Source organism: Carcharodon carcharias, chromosome 15, assembly GCF_017639515.1.
Source record: "Carcharodon carcharias isolate sCarCar2 chromosome 15, sCarCar2.pri, whole genome shotgun sequence".
NCBI lineage: Eukaryota > Metazoa > Chordata > Chondrichthyes > Lamniformes > Lamnidae > Carcharodon > Carcharodon carcharias.
In genome coordinates, this window is record NC_054481.1 from 28,897,743 (window position 1) to 28,923,714 (window position 25,972).

At 40.1% G+C, this 25,972-nt stretch overlaps 1 protein-coding gene across 5 annotated transcripts in view; it reads left to right on the forward strand.

Annotated features, from left to right (window-relative positions):
• LOC121288695 (CREB-binding protein-like) overlaps positions 1-25,972 on the forward strand; it is a 162,456-nt gene that overhangs the window by 132,551 nt on the left and 3,933 nt on the right. For all 5 annotated transcript variants that reach the window (XM_041207434.1, XM_041207436.1, XM_041207435.1 and 2 more), the window contains 10 exons: positions 1,135-1,191; positions 1,990-2,067; positions 12,062-12,129; positions 15,189-15,339; positions 16,569-16,715; positions 17,042-17,155; positions 19,125-19,290; positions 20,732-20,899; positions 24,273-24,434; positions 25,670-25,951. In XM_041207434.1, the coding sequence (XP_041063368.1) occupies positions 1,135-1,191; positions 1,990-2,067; positions 12,062-12,129; positions 15,189-15,339; positions 16,569-16,715; positions 17,042-17,155; positions 19,125-19,290; positions 20,732-20,899; positions 24,273-24,434; positions 25,670-25,951 (1,393 nt within the window). The remainder of the gene's footprint in view (positions 1-1,134; positions 1,192-1,989; positions 2,068-12,061; positions 12,130-15,188; positions 15,340-16,568; positions 16,716-17,041; positions 17,156-19,124; positions 19,291-20,731; positions 20,900-24,272; positions 24,435-25,669; positions 25,952-25,972) is intronic.

The following is a 25,972-nucleotide window of genomic DNA, read 5'->3' on the forward strand; positions in this document are numbered from 1 at the left end:
GAAGGAGGCTATTCAGTCCATCATGACTGTGCTGGCTCTATAAAAGAGCTAGCCAATTAGTCCCATAGCCCTGTTCTTCTATTTTTCCCCTTCAAGTACTTATCCAATTCCGTTTTCAAAATTATTATTGAATATGCTTGTACTTCCCTTTCAGGTGATGCATTCCAGATTATCTTAATTCACTAATTTTTAAAAAAATTCTCATCTCACCTCTGGCTTTTGTTAATTGAGGTAGAAGCTGCCACCTACTTTAGTTAAGGACTTCAATTCACAAACACTCAATGCTTGAGCTCATCAAAAGCGCCTGGAAAATATAGCTCCTTGACTGCAGACATGGTGTGGATTGAGCTTGTATCTTGTTCAGTAAATGCTTGTTCTAGATTCTTTCAAGTCATTGCTGTTTTGTGACTTATTTTACATGTTATAATGCTTGAATGTACTTTTGCTCACAGTTGATGAGCTTTGTGCTTTGGAGGATCCCACCCATCTCACACTTGATATTCAGTGACCGATAAGTCAGGACAGAAATTTTCATCAAAAGTCTGCCTCAAGTTTCATTTCCTCAGAAAACTGAGTCAGAATTTTGCCTCCCATCATTGCTGCAACTTCTTTGAAAAGAGTTGAGTTGCAACATCAGCTAAGGCCCTTGTATGCACCATGAAGGATCCTCGTGTGTTTATGCAGTTTCCAAATAAACACAGTTCCAATTTTGCTTTTTATTCACGCTAGGTGATTTCTTATTACTGATTTGCATGTGAAAGTATGTTATTTCTCTTCAGTGCAGGATTTTGCTTGAATGTAGTTCTGTTAGATTTTCTGTCACTTCTCCATAATGAGAGTGAGTTGGTTAAACGTAACATCCCAAGTTGCTGTCATGAACCCCTTAATTACTTTTTCAGAAGTTGCATGTAAAGGTCTGGATGTTCAGAATCTGCCTGTACATTGGGCAACATGTGTTGCAAACAAAATGGGATATGTATGCAGGGCTGGAGGATATTGGGGGTTGACAGGGGGGTGGGGAAGCATGCAGATATAGTATATTATCTAAGCACTGTACTAAGAATCTAAAGTGGAGAAAATGTAGTGTATTGTTTTATGAATCAGAACCCTTCACTGATTTTTCTTTTCTGACAGAACCATTTCAAAAGATCAGTTTGAAAAGAAGAAAAATGATACATTGGATCCTGAACCGTAAGTATCTTGGGTATTCATTTCTCCCGGTCACTTTGGCTGGAATTTTGCACTCCCCTCAGGTGAAAGGCATAAAATTAGGCTACATGCCAGTGGCGCCAGCCCAACCACCCCCAATTAATGGCCACTTAAGGGCCTCACCTGCTGTCGCTGGGATTTTTCCTGCAGTAGGAAGGCCAGGACCAAGTCTCTAGGCCACACAGCAAGAGCTGCATCCTATACCTATTGGAGGATCCTCCTTCCCAAATTGCATTCCCATTTGGTTGGCCGGCAGTAATCTGAGGTGAGACTACCTCTTGGAACAGGTTAGAATTCCCACCTCAAGACAATTAAAGACCAATTAAATGGCTCTGGGACCAGTCGGCCAAGTGGAGGGGAATCTGCCCCCTGACTATTACATTGGGAGTGGGGACCCTGCCTTCATTGTAACATTCAGCTCTTGAAATTATTATTTGACCTATAATTGGTTGCTCCCTTTTATCCTAGATTGCCAATCACCACTTTGGTCGCTTAAAAGCTTTTCTAGTTTTTCTGTTCCAGTTGAATTTTCTGATTGCAGCTATGAGCAGGAGGATCCTTCAGGGATTGTTAACAAATTATCCTAATTTTAATTATTCAAACAGTTTGTAGTTATTGCATCTTATCTTACAGTAATGAAAACAGTTTAATGCAGGATATTTGTAGCCCTTCCTTTGCTCTAACATTGAGTTGCGTATTTATCAACTTTGATTATTCATGTGCAAACATAATGTTACAATTGCAAAACTTGACACCTGATATTTTATTTTCTCATTTTAGATTTGTTGAATGTAAAGAATGTGGTCGTAAAATGCATCAAATCTGCGTTCTCCACAATGAAACTATCTGGCCTTCAGGGTAAGTGATGTTGTTGAGTCATTAGGTGATCTGCTTTAGAATTGATTTTTGGGTTAAAAGTTTCCAACCATGACAGTTTCTCATTAATAGCCCATTTGATCTCAATTTCCCAGTACTCTGACCCTTCCAACATCCCATTAAATTTCTGTCTGTTTCTTAAATAAGTTGGGTGTACTGGCTTCAAACCTCCCTGACAATCCATTCCAATTGTTGACCATCCTGTTTGATAAATCCTTCCTGACAACTGTCTTGGCATAACCAAAGTAAGTTTTAGTTTATCCCATTAAGTATCTCATACCTAAAAATTGTTCCCTGATGTAATGTCTCTTTGTGAGGCTGAAGAATCCTAACTTAAGTCATTCTTGTGGCTTTTAACTTGAGTTCTTGTGGCTCTACATGACCTTGTTCAGAATGAAACCCTTTTGTTGTGTTAACCAGAACTGTATATAGCACTCCTGGACTGTTACCAGGGCTACTGCAATGCCACCGTGACCTCGGGGAGGTGGATGTTGAACTCAGTTAATTTGACACTATCATGTAACATCCTTAGAACAGCATGTTCTGGAGCCGACCAGGGAGTAAGCTATACTCGACCTGGTATTGTGCAATGAGATAGGAGTAAATAATGATCTAATAGTGAAGGCACCCCTAGGTAGCAGCGACCATAATATGATTGAATTTTACATTCAATTTGAGGGAGAGAGGAGTGGGTCTGAGATTATGTTTTTAAATTTAAATAAGGGCAATTATGAGGTCATGAAAGCTGAGCTAGCTACAGTGAATTGGCAAATTACGTTAAGGAATAGATCAATAGAGATGCAGTGGCTAATATTTAAAGGGATATTTCAGAATGCACAAAGTAGATAGGTTCCAACGAGTAAGAAAAAGTCCACATCGTCCATGGTTAACTAGAAAGGTTAAAGATAGTATCAAAAAGAAAAAGCATATAATTGTGCAAAGACAGGTGGCAGGCCAGAAGACTTAGACAGAATACAAGGAACAGCAAAGAATGACTAAAACACTAATAAGGAGGTAAAAATTAGAGTATGGGAGAAAGCAAGCCAGAAATATAAAAACAGATGGTTAGAGTTTTTATAAATATTTAAAAAAAGAAAAGAGTTAACAAAGTGAGCATTGGTCCTGTAGAAAGTGAGTCTGGAGAATTGATAATGGAAAGCAAGGAGATGGCAGGTGAATTGAACAGTTTTTTTGCATCAGTTTTCACTATAGAGGATACAAGTAACATCCCAGAAGCAGCTATTAACCAGGAAATGGAAGTGGAGAAGGAAGTCAGGAAAATTACAATAAGCAGAGAAGTGGTACTGAGTAAATTGTTGAAGCTGCGGGCTGACGAGAGCCTGGGTCCTGATGGACTTCTTCACCTTAGGACCTTAAAAGAAGTGTCCAGTCAGATAGTTGATAGCATTGATTTTAATTTTCCAAAACTCCCTAGATTCAGGGGAAAGTCCCATTAGATTGAAAGACAGCAAATATCTTCCTGTTTTATGTCTCCCTCCATTATTCAAAAAGGGAGGGAGACAGGAAGTGGGAAATTACAGGCCAGTTAGCTTAATATCTGTCATAGGGAAAATGTTAGAAGCTATTATGAAAGAAGTTATAGGGCATTTGGATAAGCTCAAGGTCATCAAGCAGAGTCAACATGGTTTTGTGAAAGGGAAAAAGTGTTTAACCAACTTACTGGAGTTCTTTGAGGAAGTAATATGTGCTGTGGATAAAGGGGAACTTGTGGATGCCCTGTACTTAGATTTCCAGAAGGCATTTGATAAAGTGCCACATCAAAGGTTATTGCAGAAAATAAAAGCTCATGGTTTGGGGGGTAGCACATTGGCATGGATAAAAGATAGGCTGGCTAACAGGAAGCAGAGAATAGGCATAAATGGTTCTTTTTCAGGTTGACAAGATGTAACAAGTGTGCCACAGGGATCACTGCTGGGACCTCAACTGTTTACAATTTATATCAATGACTTGGATGAAGGGATGGTTGCCAAATTTGCTGATGACACAAAGATAGGTAGGAAAGTAAGTTGTGAAGAGGACATAAGGAGATGACAAAAAGATATAGATAGGTTAAGTGAGTGGGCAAATATCTAGCAAATAGAGTATAATGTGAGAAAATGTGAAATTGTCCATTTTGACAGGAAGAATAAAAGAGAAGCATGTTATCTAAAAGGTGAGAGATTGCGGAGCTCTGAGATGCAGAGAGATCTGGGTGTGCTTGTGCATGAATCACATAAGGCTAGTATGCAAGTATAGCAAGTAATTAGGAAAGCTAATTGAATATTATCATTTATTGCAAGGGAAATTGAATACAAAAGTAGGGAGGTTATGCTTCAATTCTTCAGGGCACTAGTGAGTCCACATTTGGAGTAGAGTTAAGCAATGGCAGGGCAGCTCAGTCAAGTGGAATGTGTGTCCTGTAATATGTATGAAGTCATGGAAGCTACCAGTGTCCTGGCTGACCACGTGCACAGCAAGTGCTGTCAGCTGCAGAAACTTGAGCTCTAGGTTTCAGAGCTTGAAGGGCGACTGGAGTCACTGTGGCGCATCCGCGAGGCTGAGAGTTACGTGGATAGGACGTTCAGAAAGGTGGTCACACTGGAGCTTAAGGGCCTGGATACAGAGAGGGAACGGGTGACCACCAGGCAGTCCAAGAGAAGTTGGCAGGTAGTGCAGGAGTCCCCTGGGGTCCCATTCATAAATCAGTTTTCCGTTTTGAAAGCTGATGAAGTCGCTGGTTTCTCAGGAGTGCAGTCAGAGCCATGTTTGTGGCGCCATGAGCAGCTCAGCTGTACAGGAGGGGAGGAATAAGAAAGGAAAAGCTATAGTGATAGGGGATTCATTGGTTAGGGGAACAGACAGGCATTTCTGTGGATGTAGATGTGACTCCGGGATGGTGTGTTGCTTCCCTGGTGTCAGAGTCAAGGATGTCTCGGAGCGGCTGCAGGACATTCTTCAGGGGGAGGATGATCAACCAGAGGTCGTGGTCCACATTGGTACCAATGACTTAGGTAGGAAGGGGCATGTGGTCCTGCAATCAGAATTTAGGGAGCTAGGTAGAAAATTAGCAAGCAGGACCTCTAATGTAGTAATCTCCGGATTGCTCCCAATGCCATGTGCCAGTGAGTACGGAAATAGGATACGGCAGAGGAATGCATGGTTGGAAAGATGGTGCAGGAGGGAGGGCTTTAGATTGCTGGGACACTGGGACTGGCTCTGGGGGAGATGGTACATGTACAAGCTGGACGGGTTATACCTGAACAGAACTGGGAATGAATTCCCAGTTTTGCTAGTGCTGTTGAGAGGGCTTTAAACTAACTCTGCAGGAGTGTGGGAACCAAGAAAAAATATTAGAGAGGAATATCAGGATGAACAAAATACTGGGAGGGACAGATAGTACTGGTATAGAGAATCATAAATTGATAGGTAAAGTTCAGGGTAAGGGAGAAAGTAACAAAATCTAAATCTGGGTTACTATGCATGTATGTGAATGCACAGAGCATAGTAAATAAGTTTGGGGAGTTACAGACGCAGATTGCCATGTGGAAGTATGATGTTGTGGCGATAACAGAGACCTGGCTCAAGGAAAGGCAGAACTGGGTGTTAAATATTCCTGGGTACAAGGTGTTCAGAAGAGATAGGAAAGGAGGACGGGTAGTGGTATTGGTTAAGGAGAGCATTGCAGTGCTGGAGAAAGAGGATGTCCTGGAGGGTTCAAGGACAGAATCAATTTGGCTAGAGCTAAGGAACAAAAAGGGTGCAATTACATTGCTTGGTGTAGTCTATAGACTGCCAAATAGTGAGAAGGATGTGGAAGAACAAATCTGCAGGGAAACTACAGAGAGATGCAGCATTATGGGGTAGTTATAATGAGGGACTTTAATTATCCGAATGTAGACTGGGGCAGTGGTAGTGTAAAGGGCGGAGAGGGGCAAAAGTACCTAGATTGTGTTGAAGAGAATTTTCTACAGCAGTATGTGTCCAACCAGTAAGAAAAGACACACTGTTGGACCTGGTTCTTGGAAATGAGGTGGACCAAGTAGATCAAGTGTCAGTGGGGTAACATTCAGGAGACAGTGATCATTGTATTGTATGTTTTAGGATGATGATAGAAAGGACAATAGGCAGTCCAGAGTAAAAAATAATTAACTGGAGGAACCAACTTCAATGGGGCAAGAACGGAGCTGGGCCCGATAGACTGGAACGAAAGATTGGCAGGAAAAACTGTAGCTGAATAATGGGCTACCTTCAAAAAGAATTGGTTTGGGCACAGTCAAGGTATATTCCGTTGAAAGGGAAAGGTAGGACAAACAAATGCAGAGGTCCCTGGATGAAAAAGGAGATTGAAAAGAAAAAGTGTGCTTATGGCAGGTGTCAGATAGAAAATAGAATTGAGAACCCAGACAGGAGGTGAAAAAGCATATTAGAAAAGTGAAGAGGGATTGGAGAAGTGGAGAATTGCAAGCATTACGCCCTTGTTCAAAAAAGATTGCAGGGATAAGCCCAGCAATTACAGACCAATCAGTTTAATTTCACTGGTGGGCAAAATTCTAGAAACGATTATTCGGGATAGAATTAGTAGTCACATGGAAAATATATGAGTTGATAAGGAAGAGCCAGCATGGATTTCTAAAGGGGAAATCCTGTTTAACTAACTTGCTGGAGTTTTTAGAAGAAATAACATAAGGTCAATGAAGGTAATGCTGTTGATGTGGTGTAAATGGACTTTGAAAAGGCATTTGACACAATGCCACACAACATACTTGTGAGAAAAGTTATTGCTCATGGAATAAAAGGGACAGTAGCAATGTGGATACAAAATTGGTTGAAAAATAGGAAGCAGGGAGTAATGGTCAATGGATATTTTTTGGGCTGGAGGAAGGTTTGTAGTGGGTACCAACCCAGAGGTTGGTATTGGGACCTTCCTGATATATATTAATGATCTAGATCTTGATGTGCAGGGGACAATTTCAAAGTTTGCGGATGATACAAAGCTTGGGAGTGTTGTGAACTGCAAGGAGGACAGTGTGGCACTTCAGGAGGACTTGGACAAGTTGCTGGAGTGGGCAGATAGGTGGCAGATGAAGTTCAATGTGGAAAAGTGTGAAGTGATGCATTTTGCTATGAGGAACATGGACAGACAACATAAAATAAGTGATGAAATTTTGAAGGGGGTGCAGGAGCAGAAAGACTTGAGTGTATATGTGCATAGATCATTGAAGGTGGCAGGACAGGTGGAGAGCGCAGTTAATAAAGCATTTGGTATCCTGGGCTTTATTAATAGGGGCATAGAGTAGGGAGGTTATGCTGAATTTATATAAGACACTTGTTAGACCTCAGCTGGGATATTATAGTTCTGGGCACCATATGGGAAGGACGTGAACACTTTGGAGAGAATGCAGAAGAGGTTTACAAGAATGGTTCTAGGGATAAGAAACTTCAGCTATAAGGATAGGTTGGAGAGGTTGGGATGGTTCCCCTTGGAGAGAAGAAGGCTAAAAGAAGATTTGATAGAGATGTTCAAAATCATGAGGCTGGACAGAGTAGATAGGGAGAAGCTCTTCCCACTTGTAAAAGGATCAAGAACGAGAGGGCACAGATTTAAAGTGATTTGCAAAAGAAGCAAGTGTGACGTGAGAAAAAATTTCTTCACAATGAATTGTTCGGGTCTGGAATGTACTGCCTGGAAGTGCGATGGCGGCAGGTTCGATTGGACACTGTTTCTATTCAAATAATCATCTAATATGCAAGGGTACAGGGAAAAGGCAGGGCAATGGCACTAGGTCATAATGCTCATTTGGAGAGCTGGTGCAGACATGATGGGCCAAATGGCACCAGTCTGTGATACTGTGTACAGCATTGGTCACCTTATTTAAGGAAGGATGTAAATGCATTGGAAGAAGTTCAGAGAAGGTTTACCAGACTAAAACCTGGAATGGGCAGGTTGTCTTGTGAGGAAAGGTTGATCAGACCAGGCTTGTATCCACTGGAGATCAGAAGAGTAAGAGGTGACTTAATTGAAACATATAAGATCCTGGGAGGTCTTGACAGATTGGATGTGGAGAGGATGTTTCCCTTTGTGGAAGAACCTAGGGCTAGGGGGTCACTGTTTAAAAATAAGGGGTCGCCCATTTAAAACAGATGAGGCAAAATTTTTTCACTGAGGGTCAAGAGCCATTGGAACATCCTTCCTGAAATGGTGGTGGAAGCAGAGTTTTTGAATATTTTTAAGGCAGGGGTGGATAAATCCTTGGTAAGCAAGACGGGTGATAGGTTATCAGGGGAGTAGGTGGGATGCAGATTTCGGGTTACTTATCAGATCAGCCATGATATTAAATGGCGGAGCAGGCTCAAGGGGCTGAATGGCCTCCTGCTCCTTGTTCTTATCCTATTTGCTTTTTTTTCTGCTGGCACTCTTCAGATATGATGTGACAAGTCACCAAGTTCCCTTAACATCTGTCATCTATGAATATATCTACTTTTTATTGTGACTGGAAATATTGAAACATAAGATTCTGAGGAGGTTTGACAGAGTAGATGCTGAGCTCCTCATGGAGGAATCTAAAACTAGGTGGCAGAATTTTGAAATAAGAGCTCTTCCATTTAAGACAGAGTTGAGAAAGAAGTTCTTCTGAGGATCTTTGCCCTCTGGGGTAGAGAATTCCAGTGAAGACTGTGTTATTAACTCAGCCATGAATATATTTAGACAGATTTTTCATCAACAATGGAGTCGAGAGTTACGGAGCTCAGAAAAAAAAAGTGGAGTTAAGGCCACAATCAGGTCAGCCATGATCTTATTGAATGGTGGGATCCGACTGGAGGGGCCAAATGGACTACTATCCTTGCTGCTATTGTATTATGTTCTTATGGATTCCAAGTGCTTTATGTATACCAGCAAGGGTCAAAAACAGCAACTTATATTTGTATATCCCACAATACATTGTGGTTGCTTCAGTGAATACCCCTGATCCCTGTCAAAACTCAGATAACCAGATGGTATAGGATAGAATACTGGAACCAGACCTTCATTAGCTTACAAGTTTTACTTAAAGATGCACATTGCGTACCATGCACCTCCAACAAAAGCATGTATACATACTGGTGAGTCCTCAATTAATACCACCACCTGAATACAATGAACATTTATCTGATTGATATGCAATTAACATTCCTTTTGAACTTTGGTTCTGTTACAACCACACTGAGGTTTCTTCATTTTAACCAAGTTCTAATCCTTGTTTTAACCACTTAAAAGGGTGTGACTTTGTAATGGTGCATCTTATTTGAGGATTCGAGGTAAATTGTACGACTCAACATGTGTCTCCCTGCAGCCAAGGTCACTTTGGGAAGGCCCCTCATAAAGATAAACATTAAAAATAACAAAAAGGCAAAAACTAAGGCGTACCAAATTGCAACGGTCAGTGGCAGGCTGGAATATTGGGAAACTTTTAAAGATCAACAAAGGGTTACTAAAAAAAAAATAAAAAGAGCAACGGTAAATTATGAAAGAAAACTAGTGTAAAATGTAAAAACTGATAGCAAAAGCATCTACAAGTATGTAAAAGGAAAGAGAGTAGCTAAAGTGAATGTTGGTCCCTTGGAGGATGAGACTGGGGAGTTAATAGTGGGGAACACAGAAATGGCAGAGACACTTAATCAATATTTTGCCTCAGTTTTCACGGTGGAGGATACTAGGACCATCCCAATAGTAACAGGTAGTGCAGAGGGTATAGAGAAGGAGGAACTTGAACAATCACCATCACTAGAGAAAAAGTACTGAGCAAACTATTGGGACTAAAGGGTGACAAGCCCCCAGGACCTGAGGGCCTACATCCCAGGGTCTTAAAGGAAGTGGCAGCAGAGATAGTGGATGCATTGGCTATAATATTCCAAAATTTCCTGGATTCTGTGGATTGGAAAAATGCTAATATAACGCCCTTATTCAAAAAATGGGAGGAGGCAGAAAGTAGGAAACTATAGACCAGTTAGTTTAACGTCTGTCATTGGGAAATTGTTGGTACCCATTATTAAGGAAGTAGTAGTGGGGTATTTGGAAAGTCAAAATGCAATCCATCAGAGTCAGCATGGTTTTATGAAGAGTAAATTGTGTTTGACTAATTTGCAAGAGTTCCTTGAAGATGTGACAAGCAAAGTGGATAATGGGGATCCTGTAGATGTAGTATATCTGGACTCCCAGAAGGCCTTTGATAAGGTATCGTGCAAAAGATTAATACACAAGATACGATCACACGGAGTTAGGGGTAATATATTAGCTTGGATAGAGGATTGGCTAACCAACAGAAAGCAGAGAGTCAGGATAAGTGAGTCTTTTTCAGAATGGCAAGCTGTAACTAGTGGGGTGCCAGAGTTCGATCCTTGGGCCCCAACTATTTACAACCTATGTTAATGACTTGGATTCAGGGATAGAAGGTACTATAGCTAAATTTGCGGATGACACCAAAATAGGTGAAAGTAAGTTGCAATGAAGAAATAAATTTACAAATGGATATGGACTGGTTAGGTGAATGGGCCAAAATTTGGGAGTTTAACATAGATAAGTGCAAGGTTATCCATTTTTGTCGGAAGAATAAAAAGGCGACTTATTATTTAAATGGAGAGAAACTTCAGAATGCTTCAGTGGAGAGGGATCTGGGTGACGTCATGCATGAATCGCTGAAAGCTAGTATGCAGATACAGCAGGTAATAAGGAAGGCAAATAGAATTTTGGCATTTATTGCTAAAGGAATAGAATATAAAAATAGGGAAATGTTGCTGCAACTGTACGAGGCATTGGTGAGACCTGGAGCACTGTGCACAGTTTTAGTCTCCTTACTTGAGGAAGGATGTAGTTTCATTGGAGGCGGTTCAGAGGAGGTTCACTAGATTGATTCTAGATATGCAGGGCTTGTCTTATGAGGAGAGATTGAGCTGTTTAGGCCTATACTCGCTAGAGTTTAAAAGGATGAGGGGAGATCTAGTTGAGGTATATAAGATGCCAAATGGGATAGACAAATTAGACGTGGAGCAAATGTTTCCCCTTGTGGGGCATTCTAGAACGAGAGGCCATAGTTTTAGGCTAAGGGGTGGTAGATTTAAATTAGAGATGAGAAGGAATTACTTTTCTCAAAGGGTTGTGAATCTGTGGAATTCACTACCTCAGAGTGCAGTGGATGCCAGGACGCTGAATAAATTTCAGGAGGAGATAGACAGATTTTTAATTAGTAATGGGTTGAAGGATTATGGGGAGAGGGCAGGAAATTGGAGTTGAGATCGAAATGAGATCAGCCATGATCGTATTGAATATTGGGGCAGGCTCGAGGGGCCGAATTGCCTGCTCCTAGTTCTTATGTTCTTATAAATAAATAATCTATGCTGGTCAAACAAGATCTCCCTTGCACCACTCTAACCTGCTTGTTAAACTGTTTTAGTTGTTACAGATTGTGATTTTGATGCCTACTTAGCCACCAACTCCCTGTCAATCATTGTCTGAAGTTCCAGGCAATTAGTAATGCAAGGGCATCAAAACTCCTGATTTGCAATATTCAGACAAATTCATTTAAGCTGTTTTGTTCTATTCTGCATGCTTGTTTTGCTGATTGATCAGTTCCATAAAGCTCAAGTAATTTTTGAGTAATTGGCCACAGTCAGCTCTCATATCAGGCTCATTTGGTGGGGCAACTGAAGGGAGGACTTTGCTTTGGGGTCTAAGGTGTCCATTTTTCTTTTTCCTATCTCCAAATATATCTCTCTGTCCTTTTGCTGAATGATTAAAGTTGTCTGTTTGCCTCTGACTGACCTGGTATTTACAAATCAGTGATACAGGTGGTCTACTACCAATTAAAAGTAATTGTCTGTTACACTTACAAATTAATTTAAAAGTTTAGTTTTTGCTTTTTAGATAACTACCTGCAGAACTTAACCTTACAGGTGCTTTGTATGCAAGTTACCATTTTTAATATTAAATTTCTTTTTACAGCTTTGTTTGTGACAATTGCTTAAAGAAAACAGGCAAAACTAGGAAAGAGAACAAATTCAGCTCTAAAAGTAAGTATTTATATGCAGTTTAGCTCTTTCTGTGGTGGACTAGTATCATTGGTACAAAAAAAACATCAGGTCTGATAGCACCTGTGGAGAGGAAGACAGTTAACGTATCGAGTCCGTATGACTCTTCATCAGAATGGTAGTATCATTGGCATTTGATTGGCAGCTAAAATTATTTGTTTAGTGCTTTGTATGCATATAACACTGTCATGATTATAGTGCTACTGCTCCTTGGATGCCAATTTTTACCAGTTATCTTTGGGTTCTGAAGAGTAGATGAATGAAAACAGTGGAGCCTTCGATCAAAACCTCTGAGGTACATGTAAGTTTGTACAGTGAATTTTACAGCACTCTTTAATGACCGAGACTGAAACAAATGGCAAAGAGGGGTTGCAATAGGTAGGAAGCAGGACAATTTATGTTAAATTGGGAAAGGAGAGAAAATGTTACAACGGAACATGTAAAGGGAATGCCATTGAAGGTCATGGCGCAGCAGCTGAGCTTTTTTTGTTTAAAGTGTGTCAACTGTGGCTCAGTTGGTAGCACATACACCACTGAATCACAAGGTTTCAGGTTCAAATCACACTACAGGGCTTGAGCACAAAAATCAAGGCTAACACTCCACTGCAGGAAGCATTACAATTTTGGAGGTGCCATATTTTGGATGAGATGTTAAACCAAAGCCCCATCTGCCTGCTTAAGTAGATGTAAAAGATCTTATGGCACTATTTTGAAAAAGAGCAGAGTAGTTTCCTGGCCAATATTTATCCCTCAATCAGTATCACAAAAATCAGATTATCTGGTTATTATCACATTGCTGTTTGTGTGAGTTTGCTGAATGTAAATTAGCTGCCAGGTTTCCTACATAACAACTGTGATTACACTTCAAAAAGTACTTCATTGGCTGTATAACACTTTGAGACATCTGGAGGTTGTGGAAAGCATTGAAATGCAAGTTATTTTAAAAAAGGTTAACACCTGTCTAGAACCCTTAACCTCCTGACTCGGGTGTGAGTACTACTTCTGAGCCAGAGATTTTCAGAGGCTGTATTTCATTTTATGCGGGCTACAGTCATCATGGTGAAGGATTGACATCTATGACTAGAACAGTGCTGAGTTACTATATTGTATTATATGATAAGGCTATGAAATGAGTGTTCATTTGATTCTAGAACCCTGGGTTGGAAGCAGTTAAATAGAGTTGTACTTATTGCACAAAGATGAAAACAGTCATTACATTATAAACCAAATCATGATCGGGGGAATTTGGGCCATATTCCAGCAATTAACATGAGAAAAAACTTATACTGAGTATTCAGGATCTGGGATGCACTGCCTGAGGCTGTGGTGGAATTGGATAATTATCTGAACAGAAAAATTTGCAGGGCTATGGGGAAAAGGCAGGGGAATGGGGCTGGCTGAGTTGTTCTTGCAGAGAGCAGCAAGGACTCAAGGGTCAGATGTCCCCCCCAAGCTGTAACCATTCTATGATCAGACTAATGTTGACCCTAACCAGTTACAGTTGGAAACTACTTCTCATTTAACCTGTGGTTGTCACTACCGTTAAAGAGCCTTAAATCAATAAATTCGCAGTAGAGTAGGATGTTGGTAGGTCTCAGGCGCCTATGTTTTATACTTTGAAGGTTCGCATCTGAAATATCCAGGGACACATGGATTTCTACCACAGTGGTACGTGAATATGGTATCATGTCAGAGCAATTTCTATATGACATGCCTGTTCCCTGGTTCCCTACAACCAGTTGTTTTGAAATATAAAACATAATGCCAAAGTGACTTAGAGACACTGGCATTTTAAATAATGTGACAATGCAGTAACTCTTTCGAGTTTACAAACCCGTTTCCAACTGTTTCAGATGAAGTTACGTTGTTTCATAGTTTGCCATTGTGAGATTTGAACTCTTGATCTTGGGGTTATAAGCCCAGTACCATAACCACTTGGCTGTTTAGGCCAAGCCAGTTACATTGTTTCATAAAACAAAAACAGAATTACCTGGAAAAACTCAGCAGGTCTGGCAGCATCGGCGGAGAAGAAAAGAGTTGACGTTTTGTCAACTCTTTTCTTCTCCGCCGATGCTGCCAGACCTGCTGAGTTTTTCCAGGTAATTCTGTTTTTGTTTTGGATTTCCAGCATCCGCAGTTTTTTTGTTTTTTTTACATTGTTTCATAGTTTGCCATTGTGAGATTTGAACTCTTGATTTTGGGGTTACAAACCCAGTACCATAACCACTTGGCTATTTAGGCCAAGCATGACAATGCAGTAGTGGAACACTGCCTTTTAGGTAATCAAATTAGCACTTGGCTGAATTAAAATGGATTCTGATTAACAATTAATAACTGCTGCTCAGTGAAAGCCTTTGAGCTGAAGAATATGCATTCCAAATTCTCAAATAGTCAATGTGCATTGTCACCCATTACCATAAATAAGATGACCTGCCGGAATTTCACCCAAAGAAACTCTATATGGATTCATGATTGTTATAAGTTGATCACTATTCATTATCGCTACTCATCAATATTCTCTTATGCCTACTGAGCCTGCAATCTTTCTTCTTTCAACAACTTGATCAAACTCTTGTCCGCCTATTCTCAGTGCTAGCTCTCATTGTTGATTTTAAAGCTGTATCTATCCCACTGGGCTGTTCCTTGTGGGAAGCAGCACTGGAATAGTGAAGTGAGCCGAGCCAGACTGGAGTAGCAGGAGCTGTTAGGGATATGCTGTTGCTGCATCCACTTTAACGGCATTGCTTTATTGCACAGGAATCATGAGGGAAGATATGACCCACCTCTAAAATGGCCATCTCCTTTTCTTTTATCCCAAATAAAAACAAAAGATTCTGGTGCATAAATATCTACCAATAAATTTTAGATCCTGTACAATATGGCTGCCACGCTTCAAATATCATATTGCTGTCTATCAACTAATGATCATTATGTATCTTCCAAGAAATCAGAGGTTCTCCTAACTTGAGAAGTGAGTAGTTTGTGAACTAAATTTCACTCTGCTTCTGATATGTTTGCTAATGCTGAGTTTCTGTTCATAGGGTTACAAACAACCAGGTTAGGGAATCATTTAGAAGACAGAGTGAACAAATTTCTGCGACGCCAGAACCATCCAGAGGCAGGGGAGGTGTATGTTCGTGTGGTATCCAGCTCAGATAAAACTGTGGAAGTTAAACCAGGAATGAAAAGCAGGCAAGTAAAGCAAGCACCTGGAAGTTCTTAAGTACATTCTCTGTACATGAAGCACTGAAAGATATGGTGACTTGCAAGTTTTATCATTATTTTCTGCCCTGAGAAAACTCCTGAAAGCTGAACCTGGTGCCTGCAGATGGTGATGTGGAGAGACAGCATGTAGATCAAGAAGAGGAGGTGGCCACAGATAAATGAAGCAGATAGGACAAGGAGGGTAATGCACCAGAATAATTCATTCATTTTAATTCATGGCAGAAGTGGGTCAAATGGGATTTTGAGTGGAATGGTTACCGCCCTGGGAGCAGTGGTATATGTTAGAACTCCGATAGCCAGGTGGTGAAGGCTAGAATACTGCAGCCAAATACTTATATACTTTCAAGCTTTCATTATGAGACACATTATATAGTATGCACCTCCAACCCGCAATTTCAGCCTGGTCCTATATGTATGAGCAAGGTGAGTACTCAATTAATGCCCAATACCTAATTACAATTGAGCACCCAATTAATATACAATTAACAGTATGTCCGAGGACCTTAGAGGAAAGAGTGGTTGAAGATGGAACACTGGTTGGAGGATTGATAGATAGGGATGATTTTCTTGAGAGGAGATGATGCTGGCAATTTTGAAGAGGAGGTAGAAATGAATATTGATGTCAGCATGCAAGGAGGCCACAAAAGGGAGCTGAGTGGTCATGAGTTGAGTAGAAAGGATTAGAGAAAGCAGGCAGAAGGTGAGCAGAAAGAGCCAAAGCTGAGGGTTCAGGCGAGAGTGGATAGAAATGGGCCTGGCAAGTGTAAGGAAGGGGAGGAAATGGAAAAGGCAGTTGTAGGGCTGTTAATCTTAGAAGGTAAAATAAAGTCAAAGTAAAGCGCAATTATGACATTACAATGGTGTCTGCTGGGTATTTTAGATATATCAGACTAACTAGTGAAATCAGATTAGCTAGATCCGCTGATATGTAGAGACCTACATTTACTCATCCAGCTTTACTAGTATTGTATGGAGTTCATGTGACAAATTTTGGAAGAGAGAATAAAACACTAAAAACATGTCCCAGTTTCTAATGTTTACTTCAATACAAAGTAGAATTTGGATACTATTTTCTCAATTTCTCCCCAGCCTTAGTTTTACAGTATTTGTTAACTGGCAGAATTTTTTTGCACTTGCAGCTAAGGAAGGATTGTATTTCAGGCAATGCATAAAAGTAGCCCCTTTTCTTGTTTCAGGTTTGTGGATACAGGTGAAATGTCAGAGACCTTTCCTTATAGAACCAAAGCACTTTTTGCTTTTGAGGAGATTGATGGTGTGGATGTCTGTTTCTTTGGAATGCATGTGCAGGAATATGGCTCCGACTGCCCAACTCCTAATACAAGGTAGTGGCATACCGTACATGCAATATCTTAGATTATTTAGACGTAGCCTGCTTTAGTTCCTTTTTTATGTTCAATTTATAGAAGAACAATTCATTTGAACCAGCTTTTAAAATAGAGAAGTTAAAATCTTATGCTTTTGAAAAGTGCCTTTGAAACTAGAATGAGGCAGAAAAAAAAATGGAGACTGTTTATTGTAAGAAAAAAATGTACCTTATAGCAGTAGGCACTTTATTTTGTCCCCATAATGCCAGTTGTTTAGTTTAATGAAGTCGGAAATAGCCTTTTTAATCGCTGGTTGATTCTGTTTCTCTTGCACAACCTTGCAGGCGTGTGTACATATCTTACCTCGACAGTATTCACTTCTTCCGCCCAAGGTGCCTCCGAACTGCAGTCTATCATGAAATTTTAATTGGTTATCTGGAATATGTGAAAAAACTTGGGTAAGTTTCGTTTTAATAAAGATAGAACTTGGGAATTTATTTGTCTTTATGGATAACTGGGTGCGAAATATGTATGGACGTTATGCCCCCCTCTCCTATTTCATGAAGTCATTAAGCCCCATCCCTATATCTGCTAGTGAACCAAACACTTTTTCCCACCCTGAACTGCTCAATCTTAGTGTGGCAACAAAGCTTTAGTCAATTCAGGAAAGAAAAACACTGGCTCCCAAAGGCAATCAAACAAAGCTCCAGGAAACTTGGTAACCTTAATTCCTACAATCCAAGCTAACTGACAACTTGGCTAGTACAATTGCAAATGTCCTCATCATTCAGGAACTTGTCAAGTTCCTTTTTAAAGGGCTGTAGTGAACCATATGTTTCTTCTGTCTGCAAGAGGGAAAATACGAAAACCTTACACTTGGAATTAGCTCACTTCATAGCCACCAGATGTCTCAAAGCACTTCACAGTCAATAGGGTAGTTTTGAAGTGTAGTCACTTGTAATGTAGACAACACAGCAAGCTAATTTAGACAGAGCAAGCTTCCAGAAACAGCAATGTGAAAATGCCCAGATAATCCGTTTTTATGAAGTTGATTGAGAGATAAATATTGGCCAGGACAGTGGGGATAACTACCCTACTTTTCTTCAGAATAGTGCCATTGGATCTTTTGCATCCAACTGGGGCCCCAGTTTTAACATTCCATCTGAAAGATGACACCTCCAACAGTGCAGCATCCCCTCAATACTACACTGACATGTCAGTCCAGATTACTGAGCCCGGAGTCTTGTGACCTAGAGGCAAGAGTGCCATCAACCAAACCATGGCTGATGTGTTAAGAAAAAAATGTTTCTTGACATCTAACCATATTCCCTTAAGTATTTTATGCACATGTACGCTAGCCCTACAATTCCTAATCGCACGTCCTTCATTTCGCCTTGAAGCCTGCATTAGTCTAAATTGTCCTAAAATTTGCAACTTGCCCTGATAATTAACATTGCTAAGGCTGGGCACTGTTCTAGTGCCCCTCATATACCATTACTTTAAAGCCTCAATAGCTCTCTCAATGTGTGGACACAAACTGAATACACGACTACAAATTTTTGAAGTAACCAAAGTTTGTATAGCCGCATGGCCACCTCCTGTGCAGCAACCATTCTATGATTCTATTCTGTGACTATTGATCATTAGTTGTTTTCTGACTTGTAACATGATTGAAAGAACCTTCACCATTCCATTCCTAGTACAATCACCCAGTGTTTTTGTTCCATGCCTTTTCAGCATTCCTAACACTGGCCACAGTTGCCCTTGACTGAATTTATGTGTGTTTCTACTCTCTTAGGTGCTATTTTTATACCTAATAAAATATTGCTTTAAGATTAATTTCCCCTGTTTATCCAGATACATGTATATTAATCATAACCAATTTTTGAGCTACACGATGTGTGAAGATGGCACAAGACAGATGAGAATGACATACCATGATAGCAGATCTCGTGGTAGGAATAGCTACAAGCAGCAACAATCAATTTTTGGCTTAGGAAAGTTTATACTTAGAGAGTACTTTAGATGCTGAGAGGCTGTTTTCTCTGGCTGGAGAGTCTAGAGCTATAGGTCTTAGTCTCAGGATAAGGAATCAACTGTTTTAGGACTGAGACCGAAAAGAAATTTCTTCACCTAGTGAGTAGTGAATCTTGGAATTCTCTACCTCAGAGTATTGTGGGTGCTCAGTCATTGAGTATTTTCAAGATTGAGAAGAATGGATTTTTGGACACAAGGGAATCATTTTCTGTTTTATTTCTGACTTCCGGTATCCACAGTGTTTTGCTTTTGTCTTATTTATAAGTTTTTTGATCAGTTTGCATTTCAACTGGAATCAATACATCTGCTTGCTATTTCCTCATGTGATTCGGATCTGCACTGTAACAGTATCTGAAAAATCCATTTCACTTTGTTCTCTGTTTCCCATAGCTTTACACAGGGCCATATCTGGGCATGCCCTCCCAGTGAAGGTGATGATTACATCTTCCACTGTCACCCAGCAGATCAGAAGATCCCCAAACCCAAACGATTACAGGAATGGTATAAGAAGATGCTGGATAAAGCTTTTGCAGAACGAATCATACATGATTATAAGGTTTATTCTGAAATTCTGTTATCCTCCTAATGTCTGCTTTAAAAATAAGATTTTATGCATTCCCAATGTAATTCAATCCCTTCAGCTTGATATTAATTTGTAATGCTGACCACTGCACCTTTGTGTAACTGTAGTGTTTGAAGGTGCACTCCCCTGACTTCATGTTAATCTTACAGTTGCTGAAATGTTCCACCTTCTAGGTCTCTGCGACAAGGAAGACTCTTGCAAAAGTCGGAAATTACATTATTTATCTGAATAAATTGATAATACTATCCATTTAAACAGCAATAAATCTGTATATGTAATAAACTGTCTGATTTCTTCAGACGGATGCATGTTCTCCATCTTACCAAGGGCCAGGGCAAACTACATCAGCTGTCAACAAAAGTGCACTGCACATAGTCTGTAACAGCTTAGATTGCTCTCTGGTTCGTAATAATATAGTTATGTAGGTAACTTTAACATATTTAATGTTCAGGATGGAAAATGCTGTTATCTGATGCTTAAAAGAGAAGTTTTCTGCCAGGTTAAAGTCTTACCGTATGTTATGATTTCAGGTATTTTACAACATGTTTTCCCAACAGTTTCAGATCACTTCCTGTGAGTTGATCTTGAGGACATGAGCCAGGAAGACTGTATTTGTTTGTTGATAAGTGACCCACGTCTTTTATTATTTTAAGCTGTGGTAAGATGTGTGCTGCAGTTCCTGTAGGCTTGTCTGATAGCTTCAGACTCGATAATCAGAATTTTACCATACAGATCCAAAGTTTTACAGCCTTAATGAAATGTAAAGTTCAGACATTTAATACAGAGTTTAAATGGTCTCTCAGCTATTCTCCAGCAGAAGTGTGGTAATCCCTTAGATCTATGTACTGCTCAATTCCTGCTGCTTAATTTGATTACAGAATAGTTCCTCTAAAACTATCTATTTATCTCTCTCGCTCCATCCCTCCTTATCTCCCTCTCTATCTAGCCAAACCAATTGGCTTTCAGTGCAAATTCTTTTTTGAAGTCTGCCAAATTAATCTAATTGATGTTCATAACCAGCACAAGACCCATTCAAATGCTTGTTTATCCAGCCAGCACTTAGCAGTTCAGCAAATTACTCTAAATACATTGAAACATGAAACTTTCTATAATTTATCAGAAATTGAATGATTTCTTAAATATCAATGTAAGTTTCACATGTCTAGAGATTTTTTTCCCTAAAGAACAATGATGTTAATTAGATGTGAGGCAGTTAATCCCTCTTTAATAATTTGTATGTATTTGGTTGTAGTCAATATTCTTTGGAATAACATGCTGTTCAACTCTGTGGCATCCCTTGACCATCTTTCCACACTTGTACAAACTTAAGCAAAGGCTCCTTTGCTTCATGCAGTCCTGTTGTACAAAAAATTGCACGTTGTTTGATGCTTATTTATTTTTGCTTTGTTGGCAGGATATCTTCAAACAAGCCACAGAGGACCGGCTGACCAGTGCAAATGAGTTGCCTTATTTTGAAGGTGACTTTTGGCCCAATGTACTGGAAGAAAGCATAAAGGAGTTGGAGCAGGAAGAAGAGGAACGCAAGAGGGAAGAGAACAGCATACCCAGTGAAACCCCTGATGTGAGTTTTGTGAGGAGATTGTCCTCAACATTTTATTGATCATTGTTACTTTAATTTAATTTGGGCAAGATTAAAAAGAGATTTGAGATAGGTGTTCAAAATCATGAGGGGTCTGAACAGAATAGGCAGATAGGGAAAAACTTCCTGCTGGTGAAGGCTCGAGAACCAGAAGGCACCAATTTAGTGTGATTGCAAAAAAAGCAACAGCAGCATAAAGAAAAACTTTTTTTACACAGTGAGTGGTTAGGATCTGGAATACACCACCTGAGAGTGTACTGGAGGCAAATTCATTCCTGGCTTTCAGGCAAGAATTGGATAATTATCTTAAGAAAAATTGCTGGAAAAAGGCAAGGGAGTAAGATTAGGCAAGTTGCTCTCTGAGTGAGCACTGACACCATGGTCCAAATGGCCTCTTTCTATGCTGTAACCATTCTATGATTCTACAATTAAGGTTTGCTTTAGGTCTTCACATACAAGCTGGGAACCACTGAGTGACCCTGCCAGTCTGCAGTTGATTCCTGCATGACCACCTGATATTTTGCATCTTGGAAACATGTTTGGTTTGTAACATGCCCAGCTTAATGTTGAGATAAATTGATTTGAGATCAAGCAGCACTTTCCCTTGTTCCTGATGTTCGAATTCAGTAGTTGTGGGCAAAGAAAAATTCTTGCAAGGAGGAATGGGAGCACTCATTTCAAGTTTTGCACCTCACATGACCCAACTATGATTTTATAAACTGATCTTTTTCACCACATTTAAAAAATGCAGAATCTGTGATAGGGAATTTGAAATTCAGTCCTTGCATGAAATCAGCATAGAAGCTCAATAAATGGTCACAATTGCACTTGAGAAACCTGATGACCATTTAAAGTTGTTGCTCAGATTTTAATCTGGGTTTTGATACTGGGTTAATGTGAATTTAGATCCTGCTTAATTAGATCCAGAGCAAAAGATGTTGAAAGTGCAACATTACAGCTGGCACAAAGAGAATACAGTTCTATTGTTGAAGGATATGCCAATGAGCACATCCTGCTTCACAAAGTCAGAGTGACAAAAGAACCTCAGAGTATTTATACAAACAATGAAATCCTGAACAATGATTTGTCTAATTGTCATGCTTGTATTGCCATTAGGGGGTCCTTGATTATAATCACTAATGATCAGATTACCTTATCAGGGAATTACAAGTGTTCAGCCAAGTGTTGTAGTATCTGGGTCCGGAGGTCCAGAACCAGTGAGAGACCCTCAGACTGTGCCGTATTGTTCTTGTTTGTCCAAAAAAAAATCCCTATTATGCCCAAGTGAGAATGCTGACTTAGTGCACAACCATTTGTGAAGTCTTGGTGCAGGAGATGCAATGGGCTCATAGAATTCTAGGATCATAGAACGGTTACAGCACAGAAGGAGACCATTCTGTGCCATTCTATGATTTTATAATTCTATGAGCCCTTTCATTTCCTGCATCAAGACATCATAAATGGTTCTACACTAGGGCAGCAATCTCACTAGGGCACAACAAGCATTGTTTTTTTATGGAGTTGGGGATACCATACTAGCATGGATAGGAGAGTTGATTAATGGACAGGGACAAACAGGCATTTTCAAGTTGGCAGGCTGTAACTAGTGGAGTGCCTTAAGGATCAGTGTTGGGGCGTCGATTATTTACAATCTATATTAATGACTTAGATGAAGTTGAGAGTTAAGTATCCAAGTTTGATGATGATACAAAACTAGATGGGAATGTGAGATATGAGGACACATAAGACTGCAAAGAGATATATACCAGTTAAATGAGCGGGCAAAAAGGGGACAGAGACTAATGTCCGGATATCTGAGGTTTTTCACTTTGGTATTAGGAACAGAAAAGCAAAATATTTGTTAAAAGGCATGAAGCTTTTAAATGTTGATGTTCAGAGAGGCTTGGGTGTACTTGTACAAGGATCACAGAAAGTTAGCATGCAGCAAGCAATTAGGAACGCAAATGGCATACTGGCCTTTATTGAAAGGGGACTGGAATACAAGTCAAGGAAGTATTTCTACAATTGTGTAAGGCTTTTGTGAGACCACACCTGAAGTACTGTGTGCAGTTTTGGTCTCCATATTTAAGAAAATATATTTGCGTTGGAGGCAGTATAGCAAAGGTTGACTAAATTGGTTTCTGGGATTGTCCTATATTGTCTTAAGATGAGAGGCTGAGTAAATTGGGATTATATTTTCTAGAGTTTAGAAGAATGAGAGGTGATCTCATTGAAACATACAAGATTCAAAAGGGGCTTTACAAGATAGGTACTGAGAGGTTGTTTTCCCTGGTTTATTAGAACAAGGGGGCACAGTCTCAGAATAAGGGGTTGATCGTTTTAGGATTGAGATGAGGAGACATTTCTACACTGAGAACATTGTGAATCTTTGGAATTCTCTACCTTAGAGGATTGTGTATGCGCCATTATTGACTGTATTCAAGGCTAAGAGACACTCTTAAGGGAATCAAGGGATATCGGGAGTGGGCTATGTGGTGTACTCCTCCTATTTCTTATGTGCTTAAATCTATTTACTGTGACAGGAAAGTCTGCAGTTAACCAGACTTCAAGCACAAACATCTAGCATGTAAAACAAAAACAGAAATACCTGGAAAAACTCAGCAGGTCTGGCAGCATCGGCGGAGAAGAACAAAGTTGACGTTTCGAGTCCTCATGACCCTTCAACAGAACTAAGTGAAAATAGGAGAGGGGTGAAATATAAGCTGGTTTAAGGTGGGGATGGGGAGTGGGAGGAGAGAAGTGGGGGGGCGGTGGTGGTTGTAGGGACAAGCAAGCAGTGATAGGAGCAGATAATCAAAAGATGTCACAGGCAAAAGAACAAAGAGGTGTTGAAGGTGGTGATATCTAAAAGAATGTGTTAATTAAGAATGGATAGCAGGACATGCAAGGTACTACAGCTCTAGTGGGGGTGGGGTGAAATAAGACTAACAGGGCATAAAAGGTATAGATTTAAAAATAATGGAAATAGGTGGGAAAAGAAAAAATCTATATAAATTATTGGAAAAAAACAAAAGGGAGGGGGAAGCCCTATTTTTACTTAGTTCTGTTGAAGGGTCATGAGGACTCGAAATGTCAACTTTGTTCTTCTCCGCCGATGCTGCCAGACCTGCTGAGTTTTTCCAGGTAACTCTGTTTTTGTTTTGGATTTCCAGCATCCGCAGTTTTTTGTTGTTTTCACCTAGCATGTATGTTTATTGGATAGAAATAAAGCTGTAAGGAAAACTTTTGTCTATTATGTTCTGTAAAAGTTACCTTTAGAAGAGCAGTTATAGTAAATTATTGTTCAGTATTAGGCATCTTAAGGTGTTTAAATACCCTTTTATATCTTTTCCAGGGAAAGAAAGGAGACAGCAAAAATGCAAAGAAAAAGAACAACAAGAAAACAAATAAGAATAAAAGCAGCATTAGCCGAGCCAACAAGAAAAAGCCTGGAATGCCGAATGTAGCTAATGACTTGTCACAGAAGCTCTATGCCACCATGGAAAAGCATAAAGAGGTACTGCAGAAGGTTTTTAAATTCTACCTACCTGAGCACAATTTATTTTTTTCCCCAATATGCTGTTTTTTCCTGAATGGTTATTGATAGATTTTGTTTGAAAAAAAAGCTGGCATCCCTTAGGTTGAAGGAGGAAAAAAATCAGTGAGAATTCATTGTCTTGATTGTGACACAGCAGACTCCACTGCAAATGTACATGTGAGAATATTGGTTAAGGCCATGATGGAGCTTGGGGTGAAAACAATTCCCAGGGGCCAAACAACCTACTGATGCTCATGGTCAATGCTCGAACATGAATAATGCCCTCAAAAGGCATAACAAAATACAACGCACACCCATAAAACTGTAGTCAGGCAAAGAATCAGCATTCACCAGAAAGATCGGGAGAAAATTAGTGGGGTAGAAGGGGGAGAACAAAAACAAATAGACTTCAGATTCCAGAATAATCCTGCTTAATCATATTATGCTTTGAGGCATTAGTTGGTCTTTTATATCTGTAACATTGTTGCTGTTTTGTTTGTTGCTGCAGTTAAGTAGCAGCATTGCCAAGTAACAAGGTTTTGGAACATTGGGAGTCCTGAGTTTCACTTTCAGTCTTTTCAGTGTTGTATCCTGGCTATATTTGCAAATTTTCCAGTGTGTGCCTGAGAAAGAGAGTCAGGGCCACAGACACAGAGAGAAAAAATAACTGGCAGGGTGGAAGCGAGAAGACCCTTCCTTCCGGTCTAACCACCTTGGAGAGCTTTGTAGGGCTGCACCATTTCCACCACCTGATCAAAGCAGAGCAGGGGAGTGCACACAGCAGCCAAAAAAGAAGAATACTGCTTCACAGTTCAAGAATGAGTTTGAAACCTAAGTTAAGAGTTAGATGCTGAGTCACTTGTTATTCAGACTTTTTTTGTGGATAGCCTGGCAATGCTAAGATGAGCTAGAGCAGGGAAACAAATTTGTGTCTAGCTTTGACCATCGAAACTCTCTTGTCTCCTTTTGACAAATTTAATTGGTATTTTGCAAGTGTTTTGTAAATGGAGCCTTGTATTGGAGTATAGGAGGTGGAATATTAGGTTTGGAGTTTTCCATTCCTGTGAAACAACTGTGGACAAATTTTCCTGTTTCTGGTTCAGCTATGTTTATTTTGAAAGTGAATTGAATTTCCCATTTAACATTACTGTTCAAGAAATGCCTCAATTTCCCCAACCTTTGCTATTCCTTTCTAATAACACTATTTTTCTCAGGTATTTTTTGTGATCCACTTCCATGCTGGACCAGTGGTGAACACCTTGCCTTCCGTTGTGGACCCTGACTCCTTGCTGAGCTGCGATTTGATGGACGGCCGTGATGCTTTCCTGACGCTGGCCAGGGACAAGCATTTGGAGTTTTCGTCATTGCGCCGTGCAAAATGGTCCACCATGTGCATGCTGGTGGAGTTGCACAATCAAGGCCAGGATCGATTTGTCTACACATGCAATGAGTGCAAGCACCACGTAGAGACACGGTGGCATTGCACGGTCTGTGAGGTAAGATTGGCTAACTCCTGC